This window comes from Spermophilus citellus, assembly GCF_964194105.1.
Source record: "Spermophilus citellus genome assembly, chromosome: 5".
NCBI classification, from domain to species: Eukaryota; Metazoa; Chordata; class Mammalia; order Rodentia; family Sciuridae; genus Spermophilus; species Spermophilus citellus.
The window spans coordinates 10,051,744-10,068,952 of NC_138186.1; the positions used below are offsets into that span (position 1 = coordinate 10,051,744).

General features: G+C 37.9%; 1 protein-coding gene across 2 annotated transcripts in view; it reads left to right on the plus strand.

Moving 5' to 3' along the window:
• Window positions 1-17,209, plus strand: part of DTNBP1 (dystrobrevin binding protein 1) — a 131,006-nt gene that overhangs the window by 23,783 nt on the left and 90,014 nt on the right. For both annotated transcript variants that reach the window (XM_081294279.1, XM_081294280.1), the window contains exon 6: window positions 13,895-14,027. In XM_081294279.1, coding sequence (XP_081150405.1) covers window positions 13,895-14,027 — 133 coding nt within the window. The remainder of the gene's footprint in view (window positions 1-13,894; window positions 14,028-17,209) is intronic.

A 17,209-nucleotide genomic window follows, 5' to 3' on the forward strand; every position in this document is an offset into this window, starting at 1 on the left:
TGGCTAACTCTGTCAGAGGACGAAATTACAACAATTTGAAAGTCCTAGTTGGCTTTATTTTCAATTCTAAAATCGGGCAACATTTCATTCCATAAATTATAGTGAGTGTTCTAATGAGCTGAGCACAGGAGGTTAGTAGTATAGCCAGAAAGCACTGAGGGAAGCAGAAACAAAAGACAGATGGTCATTTGAAAGTTACTCTGTAGAGTGTGAGCAGGGAGACAAAACAATAGAAAAATGATTGTGTACTTCCAGAAAAAGTTAATATCAGGTTACTTCAGATTACTTTTTTTGTGTAAGAATTAGGGCAGAGGAAATTTTATTATCATGCAAGGAGAAACTGGCCTGTTTGGGAAATTTGGCTATTTTCTTTTTACTCCTGATGTTTCAGGAAAGTCAAATAAACAGCACAATTTCAGTTTGGTGAGGTGGAACTTTAGCATTAAGTGAATTCATTTTTAGTTTTGTCCTGATATGTTGTGGCTTACCATAGGAGCTTATTCCAAAATAATGGCCTCCATTTTTTTTTAAGTGAGCCTTTCTGTAATTTTTTTAGTACCGTTTTCTAACCAAGCTTAGAATCTTATTCAAAGAGGAGGCTGAAGCTATCTACACAGGATGTAAACTTCTTGAGCTGATAACTTGATTCAGTCTTACAGATGAGAAAGTAAAAGTACTCTATCATCTTTTCCTGTTTTTCAATATTACCTCATTTAAAACAGTACAAAACTGATTCACAAAGTAATAAATCACACACCAGGTTTTTTTGTCTGAATAAAATAGACAAATGATATCAGAATGTTGTTGCTTGTAATAGTCACCAACATTTATAGCATTGACTGTGTGTCAGAGTTGTTAGGTACTTTACAGATACTATCTTTAATTCACACAAAACCCTATTAAAGTAGCTTTTCTTATCCCTGCTTTACCAATAAAGAACCTAAGCCTTGGAGAGGTTGTGACTGTATAGGGTCCCAGTTGGCAGGATGTGGACCCAGGATCCCAAGCACAGCAGTGCCCTCTGAGGTGGTGGTGAGGCAGTAGGAGGGCAGCTGTCAGTTGGCCTTCCCTAACCATCTTCTTCAAACCTTCTGACCATTACAGACACTTCTGGGGCTGGGACTTTATGAGGTAGGGAGTGGAGAAGAAATTCTGGTCCTAGGAGAAGTGTCAGATTTCCCTCTGTGTGGAGTTTTTCCTCCTGTAGATATAGGAATGATGCTGCTTAAGCTTTGGGTAACTGACAGAAAGAACCTTCAAGGCATCTGGGCTTTTCTTCTCAGCCACTTCATTTAGCTTACTCAGCTGCAGCTCTGTTCGTCATGTGCTTTCATTGGTCATGTGTTTCTTTGTAGATATTCTTTTATGATGACCTTTCTCTCTCTCTCTCTTTTTCCCCCCAGCTGGGAATAAATTCTACTTATAGATATTTATTCTTTATTTATTACCACTCCACTAAACTAAATGCATTTTGCCACAGTTATTATTTTTTAAATACTTTTTTATATTTATTTTTTAGTTGTATACAATACTTTTATTTTGTTTATTTGTTTTTATGTGGTGCTGAGGATCGAATCCAGGGCGCTCTACCGCTGAGCCACAACCCCAACCCACACAGTTATTATTTTCATAGTTAATTGTTTTTAGGAAATGCATCAACATAAGTCTTTCTTAGAATATGGTATATTTTCATTCTCAATTAATATTCTATAGGCTAGGGCTGTAGCTCAGTGACAGAGCACTTGCCTAGCATGTGTGAGGCACTGTGTTTGGTACTCAGCACCACATAAAAATAAACAAATAAAATAAAAGCACTCTGTCCATATACAACTAGAAAAAAAATTTTTTAAAAAAAGATTCTAACCAGGTATGGTGGTGCATGTTTATAATCCCAGCAACTTGGGAGGCTGAGCAGCAGGATTCCAAGTTCAACACCAGCCTGGGCAACTGAGAGACCCTGTCTCAAAATTAAAAAGATGTGGTAGGGATTGGGGTTGTAGCTCAATGGTTAAGCACTCATGGGTTCAATCCCTAGTACCAACCACCAAAAAAAAAAAAAAAAAAAAAAACCTAATATCCTGAAAACATTTGATATTTTTTAACATAGGACCTTACTCTTTAGAAGCTACATTTGGCTTCTTAAAGGAATGAGACAGGCTTCCCAAATGCTCATTTAAATGCTCTCCTTTTTACTAATCTGAGAACATTTACCACTAAAAGCAAATTAAAGCTAAAGGATTCTCTGAAGTACTCTTCTGGACATATAGTCCACTTCTAAATAAACTTGAATCATTTACTGCCCCCAGTCTGTATATAACTTATTTTGAGCCCTTTTTGGTGAGTTCAGTTTGCTTAAAAGATACCTCTAAAATCTAGATGGTTCATTTATTATGTATATTGCCAATGAAGTTATTCACTAGCATCTGAAAAACACACTTCCTTCAGAGTTCACTGCTATTAGATGCCTGATATTTCTACTGAATGTCAATGAATAACTACAAGACAGAAAGTCAAAACTTGGAATCCCAAGGCCTAAGGTTACTGACCCAGAATAAGCTCATTGAGATGTTTTGAAATTGTGAAACTTAGCTAATCAACTTAAACTCCATAAAGTCACTGTTGACGTTACAACAGGAAAACATTATGAAGTCAAGTTTTGTGATACAGGCTTTATAAACACCTGTATCATTAATGAACTTTATGAATTAATTTTGAACATTATCAAAATTATTTTGGTACTGGGGATTGAACCTAGGGCCTTGTACTGAGCTACAACCCAAGTCCTAGGCATCATTTTTTGATATCAGAAGCACTTAGTGTTTTAAATGTTTATTTATATATTATTGGGTTCTTTTTTTTTAATAGTCGCAAAATATCTCCTATCATCACCTAAATATCATGATATAATACTACAAATGTTAAATAGTGGAACAACAATAGAAAATTAATTCAGAAGAAAATACTTTCACTTTTAATTTTTCACCTTCTCATCAGATCTAATACTATATCTTATCAGTCTCTCCATTTTCCTGGTTACTTACCTCTTATTGGTCTTGTCTTTCTCATTGGAGGGGCTGTTTTTATTAAAGAGTAAGAATTTATGTGAGTTTAGACTTTGATGATGCTTTTAGCTGTGCTATCCTATGGCTTAATAAATATGACTCCTGATTACCTGCCCCCTTAGGAATTGTTAAGTAACAACAGCTAATCCATTCCTATTGATTTTTCATGGGATGTGTTCTGTCTAGCTTATAAAAGCCTGTTTAATTGATAGTTACTGGTAAAGCTTATCATTTAAGGAAAAAATGATAACGTATGCTGGAAATTGAAAAACAAAGAATACGAACCCTCAGATCTGAGATTATTTCTCAATTCTACAACTTCCTAACTGTGAGACTTATGCAGGCTTCTTAACTGTTTCAACCTTTAGTTCCCTTGTCTGCAAAATGAGGCTCAAATACTGTCAGCCCTTTTTATCCACTCATTCCTCATCTGCACATTTAACCAACTGCATATAAAAAATATTTATTAAAAAATTGTATTGAATGTGTATAGTCACTTTTCCTTGACAATACAATATAACAATTATTTACATTGCAATTTTCATCATATTAGGTATTATAAATTGTCTAAAGTTTATTTAAAGTATATAGGAGGTTGTGGGTAGTTTATATACTACACCATTTTGTATAAGGAACTTGAGCACCCAAGAACTTTGGTATTCTCAGGAGTCCTGGAACCTATCCCCCAAGAATACCGAGGGACAACTTGCCTTATAGAGTAATTGGAGGATTAAATAAAATGACAAACTTTAAATGCTTAGCACAATGCCTTCCTGGTATATGAACCAGGCACTATTTATAGGATCTGGGGATACAGCTGGGAACAAGGTAGGGTACCTGCCATCAGGATGCTGACATGCAAGTAGGAGTCCTTCTAGTTTTTGTGATTTTACAAAACCATCTTTCTATGACAGAAGGGTTTGAGTAGATGTTACAAAATTTAACTTGTGCAGCACAAAGGTTAGAATGCAACCACTACATTAAATGTCATGAAATTGAAAGATAATATGTAAGGATGAAATGAAGTATTTAATCCAGATTCTGTACTCTTATTCTGTGAAATAACCACAGTGTGCACTTTCTCACAAAACTGGGAAAATATATTTGTAAAGTGCTGTATATATTGAATTATCTTCAGTTTCCACTAGAGGGTAGTCTAATCCTATTCCTTTATTAAACTTTAACCCATCAAGGCCTTGTGTTTGAATTTTCCGTTATTTTGTGTGATCTATTTTATGATTGTTCCTTCATGTAGAACAGAATATTCTGTTCTTAGATAACAGTAATGTCAGTGAATGGCAGTCATATTCTGACTTTGTATCTTTCTTTTGATCTAACCTAACCATTTTGCGTTCTTCTGTACAGAATTTGAGAGGACATCTATTAGTGAGACTGTCATAGCTGTTAGTGTTTCATGAACTAGGTTATCTTATTGTCCAGGGTACTTTCTGTAATTAGACTCTTCAAAGGGCACCCTAACTCTTTAGACTCTTTTTAGTCTACTACAGAGATCTCATTTGTTCTGTAAAGGCTTTTTACAAGTTAATGCACCTCTTTAAATTTCCTTATTAACATATCATCATTACCTTATTATTTTAGTACATAAAAGTGTAATGTAAGTGTTTGAAAAGTCTTGTCATCTTTTAGTACCTGGCCTCTTAGTATATAGGTTTGCAGCCAAAGAAGATTTTTTTGTTCTATGAAGGTAATTATTTTGTTAGAAAAGAACTCATGACATGTGAAATAATTAGTTTTAGTGTGCTACTTCATTCTTCATTTATCAGTGGCTATACTATAAATAATATATATTTGAAACAAATGGCACAAAGAAAAATTTCAAGCAGAATTGCTCTTCCTTTGGGACAATCTTCTCACAAAGATTTGTGGAGCTGTTTCCTGCACAGCTGTCAGGCGTTCCCAAATGGCTTTTCACAATAAAATTCCACCTATCTTCTCTACTTATCACTAAACGAGACATATGCTGTTGTTACAGTAAGCAAAATGGTGAGGCTGGAGTTCCTTGTTAAGGTGCGTTTGTGTCCATGGAGGCCTGCTAGTGTTCTGTGTACGTGCATTCTAGATGGGTTACCAAATGTACTCATCTGTGCAACTAGTTTTATGATAGAAAATGAGCAGGTTGTAATAGGGAAACTAAATTTCTGCCAATTTAATTTAAAATATTTATATCATGTATGTTTGTAATAATGTAAAATTTTTTTTAAATGTTTTAATATAAAAAGGAATGAAGCCGGGCTTGGTGGTGTATGCATGCCTGTAATCCCAGTGGCTCAGGAGGCTGAGACAGGAGGATCACGGGTTCAAAGCCAGCTTCAGCAACTTAATGAAGCACTAAGTAACTTAGTGAGACCCTGTCTTTAAATAAAATACAAAGTAGGGCTAGGAATGTGGCTCAGTGGTTAAGTGTCCTTGAGTTCAATTAAAATACCAATAGATAGATAGATAGATAGATAGATAGGAAGATTTCTAAGTGTAATTCTTCTGTATTTTATTACTGATTTCAAGCTTTTTAAAAGTTAAAATGGAGCCAGGCATGGTGGCACATGCCTATAATCCCAGCAATTCAGGAGACTGAGACAGGAGGATTGCAAGTTCAAGACCAGCCTCAGCAATTTAGGGAAGTCCTAAATGACTTAGTGAGACCCTATGACAAAGTGAAAAATAGAAAGGGCTAGGATATGGCTCAGTGGTAAAGTACCCTCTGGGTTCAATACCCAGTACCAAAAAAATAAATAAGTAAAACAATAATAATAGTTAAAATGGGCAGTGACTCATGTCTGTAATCCCAGCTATTTGAGTAGCTGAAGCAGGATGATTGCAAGTTTGAGGCAAGGCTTAGCAACTTAGCAAAACTATGTCTCAAAATAAAAAAATTAAAAGAGCTGGAGGTGTAGCTCAGTGGTAGATTGCTTTCCTAATCTGCGCAAGGCCCTGGATTCAATCTCTATTACTGCAAAAAATTTAAAAGTTAAAAAAAATTAAGTTTTCTGTCTAGTTGATTTAATCTTTTAGCGTAAACTCTTAATATTTAAATTAGATAAACATTGATCATAGATTTGTTTTCTTAGCTGTTTTGTATTGTGAAATAATAGTATCACTCTGTCACCAGAGATGATTCTTCATTGAATTCAACAGACTAGATATAAAAGATATGAGAGCACAGCCTTCACCCTTGACACCTTTACTGATTCCTCAGAGAGAAGAGCATGCAGAGCTGTGGTGTCAGTCCTGTGTGAGGGTCAGAGGTCATGGAAGCAGAGTATGAAGCAGCTCCTTGGGCTGGAGGCAGGGCTGGCTTGGGCCTCGGGAGACAGAGAGGGGTTTGCTGGGGGCCTGGGTGGGACTGGGGGCAAGCTGAGGTGCCAAACACCATCTCCCCCTCTCTGTTTAAACAACAAGCATGTGGCTTAGGGACCGTGCCTGCCTTAGGTTGTCCAATAGTACATATGGTCCTTACCCGTTATTGGATGAGCTGACCTCAAGGCGTCAGCCTCCTGTCTTAGGTTGGTACCATTGCAGTTGGATCTTACCCGTCACTGACTACCGGTCCAGTATACAGCCACACCTGTGGAGAGGTCTTTGTACCAGTGGGGGGGTGAGATTCTTTGCCTCATCTCTGTTGGCCCCCAAATTTTAGCTGAACGATCATGACAAGCAAAAGGGAGGAAGATACACCAAGCCAATTGATGGCTTCTTTTGGAAAAATTGTACCACCGATGACATCATCAGCAAAAATACCCCAACACTACCACAAGTCGCTGCACCAACAGATAGTTCACAATGCATACAGGTGAGTTCACAATGCATACAAGTGATACATAGTCCAGGCAAGTTCTGCAAGCAGTTCAGTGATAGCTATTGCAGAAGCTGTAGACTGGTTTTATCTTTGTCTTCACCAGCACTGGGATGAAGATAGGAATTCTGGCAATAATGGCTAAAGAAAAAATTATGTAACATTCCAAACACTTTTCTTAACAATTTACATTGTCTTGAAGAGAATTATTAAATATAATGAAAAGGAAAGGTGAAAGTAAACAAACAGATCTGTTAACCTCCTTTATTGTTCATATATAAAAAAATCCTCAACAGCTGTTTACCCAATTTAAATTAAACCATTTAAATCATGTGAAAAAAAAATTTGGATCCATTTTTTCATGAGCGCTCATCATATATGATATATGGACATACGTACATTCAAACATATAACAGAAAACACAAGTGTGCACACATAATACATACAACACATAACATAATAGTAAAGGCCTTATAACTTTTTACAGGTGAAATCTCCATTACAATGTTTAAAAACTCTATAGTCAAAAATTAGAACTGATCAGCAAAACATTAACCTAGGTCTGTATGAACTCAAAAAACAAAATAGAACTTCATGATATGGGAAAGGGCAATAATAAAATAGATATTGAAAAAAGCATCCTGGTTCTGTTGCAGATGTAAGAATAGCCAAACTGGAGTTTTGGATATCAGCTGTTATGGGTTTGAGCCAAATCATCTTCTTTTTGGTCTGTAGAAATCGCTTTAGTTAATCTCTCTGGAATCCAAATTGGCTGCTGTTCTCCCTGTGGAAACACACAAACAGGCCCCCAACTCCAGACAATTACTGGGTCAGGAACTTTCCATTGTCCTTTTAGAATATCCTTCCAAAGTACCTTGGGCTTATGCACATTTTTTGGACACACATGCTTTTCCACAGCACTAAGTCCTGATGAATCCAAATTTAAAAAGTTTAGAGTAAAAAGGGCTATTTTAAATTTATCTTTGGGGAATATATACCCCTTCCCAATTCCTTCTTTTTGCTTTAATAAGTACATTTTAATTGTTTGATGAGCTCTTTCAACTATGTCTTGTCCCTGTGGATTGTATGGGATTCCTGTTATATGAGTAATGCCAAATGTTGAGCAAAATTGTTTAAAAGAGGTAGAAGTATAACCAGAGGCATTATCTGTCTTTAACTCTTTTGGAACACCCACAGTGGCAAAATTTTGTAAGCAATGAGCTATAACATTTGTAGTTTTTTCTCCGGCATGAAGAGAGCCCATCAAAAATCCAGAAGTATCAACTGTAACATGTAAATATTTTAATTTTCCAAATTCTGGCAAGTGTGTGACGTCCATCTGTCAAATATGGTTAGGTATCAGTCCTCTAGGATTGACTCCAAGATTAACTTGTGGTAAAAAGGTCACACAATTTTGACATTGTTTTATTACTTGTCTAGCTTGTTCCTTAGTTATTTTAAAACGCTTTTGTAAAGTATTAGCATTGACATGGAACTTTTTATGAAAATTTATAGCTTCTTCTAGTGTAGAGAAAATATTATGCCATCTGTAGTTTTATCTGCTAAATCATTGCCCAAACTAAGGGCTCCAGGCAATCCTGTATGTGCCCTGATATGTCCTATAAAGAATGGATCTTTTCTGTCCCAGATTAGACTTTGTATAGTGGAAAGAAAAGAGAAATCAGTAGAGGAAGAGGAAATCCTACCAGCATCTTCAAGGGATACTATAGCATTAACTACATACTGACTATCAGAAAATAAATTAAATACAGAATTTTTAAACATCACAAAAGCTTGTAATACTGCATTAAGCTCTACCTTTTGAGCTGATTGTTTGGGTACTAAAAGTGTAAAAGTTTGATCAGGTGTAACTATTGCTGCTGTACCATTATTTGACCCATCAGTGAATATATTTGGAGCATTCATGATAGGTGGTTTTCTTGTCATTTTTGGAAAAATTACAGGATGTGATGACCAAAAAGACAATAAAGGATTAGATGGTAAGTGGTTATCAAATGAAACATTAGATTTGCACATGATTATTGCCCAAGTATTTAACTCATTAGCTAATTCATCAATTTGATTCATAGTATATGGAGTAATAATTTTATTGGGAGAAATTCCAAACACTCCCTTTGCTGCTTTTATTCCTTTGAGTATTAATTGGTGCTGATAACGCCAAGGTCGCGGGTTCGTTCCCCGTATGGGCCACCAAATGCCGCAGTCTGGCTGAGCACAATTCGGGAGCCACTTGTCAAAAGAAACGAACTTTATTTTTAGAACCACACAGGCCAAACAAAACAGCTCCTCAGGAAAAACCCTCAGAGCCCAACTGCCACCACCGGCTTCCCACAAGCCTCTCCCCAAAACCACAAGCCTCTCCACCTCCCACAATCCTCCTGCTCTTGAGGCCGATTGGCTGGGTCGCGTGGGTGGAGCCAAAAAAGTCCCCCAATGAGCAGCTCCGTGGTCTGAAAGGGCAGGGAAACAGCCCAATGAGCATCACCGCAGAGGAGCCAATCAGCTAGATGTTGCTGGGGCCGCTGTGAGCCAGTCATCAGCTGGCAGTCTGAAAGGGCGGGGAAACAGCTCAATGAGCATCTCCAATGAGCATCACCACAGGGGAGCCAATCAGCTAGATGTTGCTGGGGCCGCTGTGAGCCAATCATCAGCCGGCAGCTGAAGTTTGCTGGCAGCTGGAAGTTTGCTGGGGCCCCTTCGGCTGTGGCTCTCAACACTGAGGCACTTCAGCAGGCCAGTTAAGGAGGCAGACATGTGCAGGGCTCTTCAGGGAATGGTGAGTGTTGCTGTAAGGCAGACTATATGAAGGAGAATGGTGCTGAGAATTTAACAGTAGATTGTGATCTGAGGGTGATAGATCCCTGGGTGGTAAGTTACAGACTTCTACTTGGTTCTGAATGACTTAAATATGAATTTGGTAGTGGCAGTAAAGTCACCACTTGCTACCCCAAGCATCTTTACATATTCCATTCAACACAAGAACATGGTGCTGTTAGCCTACTCAGAAGTGTGTGTCTTTCTCATTAGGAGTTCCAGGTTGGTACTAAACAATCACATGTTTTCACATGGTCCCCATGTTATTAACAGAAGAGTGACTGGGACAGCAAGTACAATTTGTACCTAGCACAGAATTCTACTCATGAGAAATTAATTGGCCTGCCTAGGGGTAAACTTCATTTGAGTTCCTGGCCTCATTAGCTCTCTAGTCAGCCAACAGAGTTAGAATCTAAATGAAATTGCCATCTGCCTAGATAAAAATTGAAAAGCTCAAAGGAACATATACATTTTCCAATATATAGTAATTATTGACTCTCTCTCTCTCTCTCTCTCTCTCTCGTACCAGGGATTAAACCCAGGGGTGTTTATCCACTGAGTCACATTCCCAGGGCTTTTTATGTTTTATTTTAAAACAGGGTCTCAGGAGTTGCTTAGGGCCTTGCTAAGTTGCTGAGGCTGGCTTTGAACTTGTAGTCTTCCTGCTTCAGCCTTTTGAATCGATGGCATTACAGATAGGACCCATCACGCCTGGCTATTATTGACTCCCATTTTTTAAATTTTCTTCTTTGAGTCCTAAAGGTATAACTCAGTAGTAGAGCACTTGCCTAGTATGAGCAAGACCCCAGGTTCAATCCCCATTTTTGCAAGAAAAAAAAATCATTTGAAATTTAATTCTTCTTATTTACAGGGGATCTTAAATCTAAGAACATAGCTTAGAGTACAGTTCATAGTATATGACTTCATTAATGTTGTTGATATTTTGATCTCTTAGATCCATACATATTTTTACATCATGATTATTACTGGTCAACAAATATCAGCTAAGTTTTTTTTATAAAACTTAGCTGATATTTATAAAAAAAATTTCTCCATGCATAGGTGATGTAAAGTACCAAAATTATTTAACTGAGTGCTAAATTTTGGTACTTTACATCACCTAATCTTTTTGACAACTTTGCAAGATATTCATTGTTAGCCCTCTATTTTAGTCAGCTTTTTTTTTTTTTTTTTTTTGATGGTCCTGGGGATTGAATTCAGGGCCTTGTGCATGCAAGGCAAGCACTCTGCCAACTGAGCTATATCCCCAGCCCTTTAGTCAGCTTTTGCATTGCCATGACCAAAATATCCAACAAGAGCAACTTAGAGAAGGAAAAGTTTATTTGAAGCTCATGGTTTCAGAGGTCTCAGTCCACAGAGGGTTGATTCCATTGCCCCGGGTGCAAGGTAAGGCACCACATAATGGGGGAAGGGCATGGCAGAGGGAAAATGCTCCCCTCATAGCACCCAGGAAGACAGGGCACCTTCCAGAGCGTACCCCCAGTGACCCATCTCCTCTAGCCATGCCCCACCCACCTTAATTTAAGCACCCAGTCAGGCCATTCAAACTAGAATGGACTAAATAGGTTATAGCTCTCATAATCATTTTACCAATAAATATTCCTGCATTATCAGAAGCTTTTTACATTCCAACAATAGCACCCTCTTTCCACAGATGAGGTAAAGCATTGCCTCTCACATGTGAGGGACAAAGCTGGGTTTCTATGCTTATGCTTTAGAGCCTGGCTCTGAGCCCAGTCCTCCCTGTGCTAAGGGTACATGTGTAATACCAAAGGACCAAGTCACTTAGAGTTAAATGGATTCCAGGGCACTTCTAGTTCATGTTACTAATAAAATAAATCTGTTAGCTATGAAAGACTTTTGTGTTTTTTTTTTAAACTATCAAACTAGTTACCATAGAATGAGCTGAGTATTGCTTCTTTAGTCTAGTAGTACTAGCCCTCAGGTTGTCTACTAGTATTTTTTCCATTTATTAAAATTAAAAATATTGTAAATGTCAATTAATGTAACATGATTTTGCCCCCTGCCCCATAAACTCCTTATGGACCATTCATAGCATTCTTAAAAATCTTAGAGATACTATTCACTGATTAAAATCAGATTTTACAGCTGGGCATGGTGGCACACACTTGTATTCCCAGTGGCTCTGGAGGTTGAGGCAGGAGGATTGCAAAGCCAGCATTAGCAACTTAGGAAAGCCCTAGCTAACTTAGTGAGACCCTATCTCAAAATAAAAAGGTCTAGGGATGTGGATTAGTAGTTAAGCATCCCTGGGCTCAATCTCCAGTCCAAAAAAGAAAAAAAATAGATTTTACAAATTATTTCATTTGAGCATACCATAATCCCATATATTACTTGTTTTATGTGGTTCTGATGATAGATTCAAAACCATTACGAACTATTGTTATTATCAGCCTTTTTCCAGATTTATCAGTGGTTGCAGTGATGCAGTGATATGATAAGTCATCCCTTAAGATGTCTTTGAACAGAACTACTTTTCATCACAGTTTAATTTCTTTTTTTTTTTAAAGAGAGAGTGAGAGAGGAGAGAGAGAGAGAGAGAGAGAGAGAGAGAGAGAGAGAGAGAGAATTTTTTAAAATTTATTTTTTAGTTCTTGGCAGACACAACATCTTTGTTGGTATGTGGTGCTGAGCATCGAACCCGGGCCGCACGCATGCCAGGCGAGCGCGCTACCGCTTGAGCCACATCCCCAGCCCCACAGTTTAATTTCAATAAAAATTTTTCCCCCCAAAACCCATGTCATTAATCCTTCAGCCATACCAAAGAGAAGAGGGAGTTTTTATAAGCCCAGATATTTAGTGTAGTTAAATTTTAGGGTATGTGAATGTTTCTGGATTTAATAGATCTTTGGATCAAAGAAATTTTAATTTAAAACAGATAAAAATTTTGCATGTTAACAAACCTAGAATTGCAGGTAAACTTCAAGGAATTTACCTAGAAAATCCTATGAAAAGCTAGTTTAGAAAATCCTATGAAAACCTAGTAGATAAGCAAAGAAATTTATCATAGTTCTTAAAAGAGCCCCAGCCTGGAAGGCTGCACAGCCACCCTTTCTCTGCTCTGCCGCTCCCACCCCAGGAAGTGACTTCTACTTCCCTCCTTGGGAGTCATTTCTTGTTCAGTTTTTCCTCACCCTTCACCTGTGTTAAATGCCATTCCTTTGAGCTCCAGCTTCGTGCCCAGCCCTCTCAGCCTGTGCTGCCACAGGAACATGCCTCCCCTCTAACGCAAGCAGCCTGAGCACAAGACCTACCTCCTGCATCCTTCTATCCCAGTGGCTGGTGCATGTCCGTGGGTGCTCAGGTAATGGTTGTGAGACTGGATGAGTTCTAAAGTCTGACCTCTTCAGCTTTTCTGTTGTATGAGAACACAACCAGTTCTTGCCTTCCACTTGTGAAGTTAGCTTATATAGCATCCTGTCAACTGGAAATCATTGTAGTTTATGAGGAATTTAGTTTGGATTCCAGCTACATTTCCCCGAGCTATCTGACTTTGGGTAAGGCACTGAATTAGTTTCTCTAGGCTTTGGTCTTGAATCTTTTCAGTGACAAATTTAACCAGATGATCTCCATGTTTCAATAAAGTTGCAAAGCTGTGTGGTCTGCAGGCAGAGTAGCATAGGAAAAGACAAGTCAGCTGACAGGTGGAGCTGAGCCCCTCCCACCTAAGTGATGATTAACCCAGAAGCCTGTGTTTACCAAGTGTTTGTACATATCCCAGGTATCTTGGAGATTTATGTATATGATGTGCCAGGGGCAGAATGATGCTGAAGTAACTTAGAATTATAAAGATTAAATTATGTTGGTATAATTTGTATTAATTATATTTTGCTGTATCCTCATATGAAAATTGGTTATTTGTGTGTGGTATACAGGATCATTAGGATATAATATTAAACTAATCAAGATACTCCATATCTTCATCATCCTGGTTAATGAAGTATTTTGGAAAGCTACATCTTGAAAAGTTTGCATTATACTCAGGAAAGATAATTTTAAATATGTTTAATGTTGGTCAGTGTTGCTTCAATAAGATTAGTAAATAAGTGCAAAACAATATCAACAATCTAAACTTTCACCTTTTTGATATTTTTTCAAGAATTCTGACTCTTGATATTTGTTCCTTTTTATCATATACTTTCAGCTCACTTAGAAGCTAGCTTTGAGGAAGTAGAAAACCACCTGCTGCATCTGGAGGATTTGTGTGGGCAGTGTGAGTTAGAAAGGTACAAACATACGCAGTCCCAGCACCTGGAGAATTACAAGAAAAGTAAGAGGTGAGTTTGAAAAATTTGCCATAGTATTCATTTTTAATCTTAAAGTTTTCAACACTGCTTCACATGCTATTCTTTATAAGTGCAGACTGACAAAAGACATACGTTTCAACATGTAAAGCTCATTCATAGATAAAGTTTCCAAAACTTTTCTTTTTATTGCTATTTTATGAAGATGAGTTCAAAAGGCTCAGGATAGGCAAAACATGCATTTGCAGTGTGGAGTTGGAGGACAGCAGAGCAAAGGACAAAGTTTTCAACAATATAGGAGCCCTGGCCTCTTTCCTTCCAATGGCAAATGGCTGAGCTGCTGTCTCCTTCCTTCCTTTTCCTTGAGTTAGTAGAGCTGGAGGAAAGAAACTGAGCACAGGCTGTGGAGAGGGGCTAGCTGGCTGGCTGATTCTTGCTGTCACATTAGAGCCATGGAACCACAGGCAAATTAATCTCCCTTGTCATCAGTGTTACTGATTTGTAATGTAGATAATAATATATCCTTCTCAAAGAGTTGTGAGGCTTAAGTGAGGAAATTGTTATTTAATTCAGTTAGAGCTCTGTATTCCTTATAATGATTGTATCAGCAGGCCAACCTGAAGTGGAAATGAAGGAGAAACCTGAGGGTTGCAGCTCGCTAAACCAGCTGTTGCAGGCCCTTAGTGGCCATCTCAGATAGGGCTAGAAGGCGCAGTGTGGTGGTCTCTGAAGTTCATGGGGATGTCCATCTGTAGTGCTGGTGAGAGGGCATAGGCTGGCTGTTGTGTTTGCTCAGCACAGCAGGAACTAAAGCTGCAAGGTGGGTATTTAGAAGGGAGAAAACACTTATGTGACTGGGGTCTGACTGAGGCTGAAAAGTAGATTTGGTGGAAGAACACAGAGACATAGGTTGAATAGAGTTCACTGTTAGACTTAAGATTATTAAGTTGAGTGGTTCTGGGTCTAGCCGGTGGCAGTGGGAGGATTGGGTTGCTGATGTGAACAGAAGGCACTGGTCACTGACAAAAAATATTTTAACAGAAAAGCAAAAGCCTAATGTGTGAAATCAGTGGATTATCACATTGCTGTTAGATTTTCTAGAATGATGTCAAGGGATGTGGCAGAGCAGAAAATAGTGATTTTGTGTCAGAGTTCTCCTTCAAGTCCATGTGTCCTTAGGGATGTGTCTTAAATGTTAATGAGCTGAAAGAATCATCTGGGGAGAGAATTTAAAATGTAGATTCCTGGACTCCATTTTTAGAGCGCCAAATCCAAAGTTCATTTCAATGGTTTTGCTAAAAATAAGATTTCCAGGTGATTCTGATATGGGTGGTCAAGGGACCCCATTTTGAGAGTATTGGGCAGGGTGTTCAGGCTGCACATGGTGGACCAGTGGGCTCTGGGTCAAATGGATGCACAAAGTTTGTATATGTTTGAGTCCTTCTGGAGGTGGTTTCTATAAATTTCATTTTGCCCACAGAGACTACAAGAGCATATATGGCAATATTAAGAATTTGTCCTGGGGATGTGGCTTAAGCGGTAGCGCTCTCGCCTGGCATGCATGCGGCCCAGGTTCGATCTTCAGCACCACATACAAACAAAGATGTTGTGTCCGCCGATAACTAAAAAACAAAATACTAAAAATTCTCTCTCTCTCTCTCTCCCTCTCTCACTCTCTCTTTAAAAAAAATTCTCTCTCTCTCTCTCTAAAAAAAAATAATAATAATAATTTGTCCTCATAGTAAAAGGAATTTTGATTGAGTGAATTACCTAGAGGATTTCCAGACTCATGGGTGACAAGGAGAGAAGAGTAGCAGAGTTATGGTGGTTAGGCTAATCTCCTATTTTAGAAGCCAAGGTAGGGAAATATTTTGTTATGAATAAGTTAGCCATGGAAGTAATTTCATTTATGATGCAGGAAAAATTCCAAGGAACATGGCAGGAAGGCTTGAATTAATTAAGTAATGCAATTCTGGAATTTGAGCCCAGGACCTCGTATGTGCCAGGCAAGGCTGTACCACTGAGCTATATCTTCAGCTTTTTTTTTTTTTTTTGATTATTAAATTTTTAAAAAAAATTTAGAGACAGGGTCACTAAGTTGCCCAGGCTAGCCTCAAATTTACAATTTTATCTCAGCTTCTTAAGTAGCTGAGATTATAGGTATGTACTACTACACCTGCTTTGGCTTAGAATTTTGAATGAAAATTTGGCAGGAGGTTGAATCTGGGTATACATCATGTGACCCTGAAGAATGATCATCTGTAAAATGAAGATGATAATGAAACTTTATAGGGTTGCTGTAAGATTCAGTTAGCAAAGTGCTTGAAATGGTACCTGGCATCTGCTAAGTACTCTGCCAATGGTAGCTAGCTAGCACCAGCTAACTTGAATTGTTAAGTGTACAACTGTAGTAGATGGGTGTTCCATTTTAGAAAATACCCATTATGGCTAGGCATGGTGGCACACACCTGCAATCTCAGCAGCTCAGGAGGCTGAGGCAGGAGGATCTCAGGTTCAAAGACACCCTCAGCAACAGGGAGACTAAACAACTCAGTGAGACTCTTTCTCTAAATAAAATACAAAACAGGGCTGGGGATGTGGCTCAGTGGTTGAGTTCAATTCCCAGTAACCACCCCCTCCCCCGAAAAATCATATTTTTTAGCTGTTGGAATATAAGAATTATATGAATATTATGATTTTTCCATCAATAGGGGATGAAATTTGACTGTTTGAAACATAGAATATGATACTTTAGTATACACTTCAAACTTTGATAGATTAAGATGATTAAATAAAAAAGAAAGCAATAAGATTTGGAGTTATGAGACATGTTGTGATGGTACCCTCCTGTAGTCCCACCTACTTGAGTGCTGAGGTACGAGGATTTCACTTTCAAGATCAACCTGGGCAACATTCATAAATACATAAATAAATAGATAAAAAAATAAATCAGACTTGGGATGTAGCTCAATAGTAGAGTTCTTCCCTAGCATATGCAAGGTTCAGGGCTCAGTCCCCAGTACTAGATTTAAAAAATAAATTTGGAGCTATGAAATTTTATTTATCATGCATTTTTTAACACTCACCCAGTGACCTAATACATTTTAAATTCTGTATTATAATCTGTTAGTGAAAATTAATTTAGTATTTGGAAAACAGCATTACCTATAATTTAAGTAAAAATCAAAATGTACTGAATAATTTTTTTGTCTTAC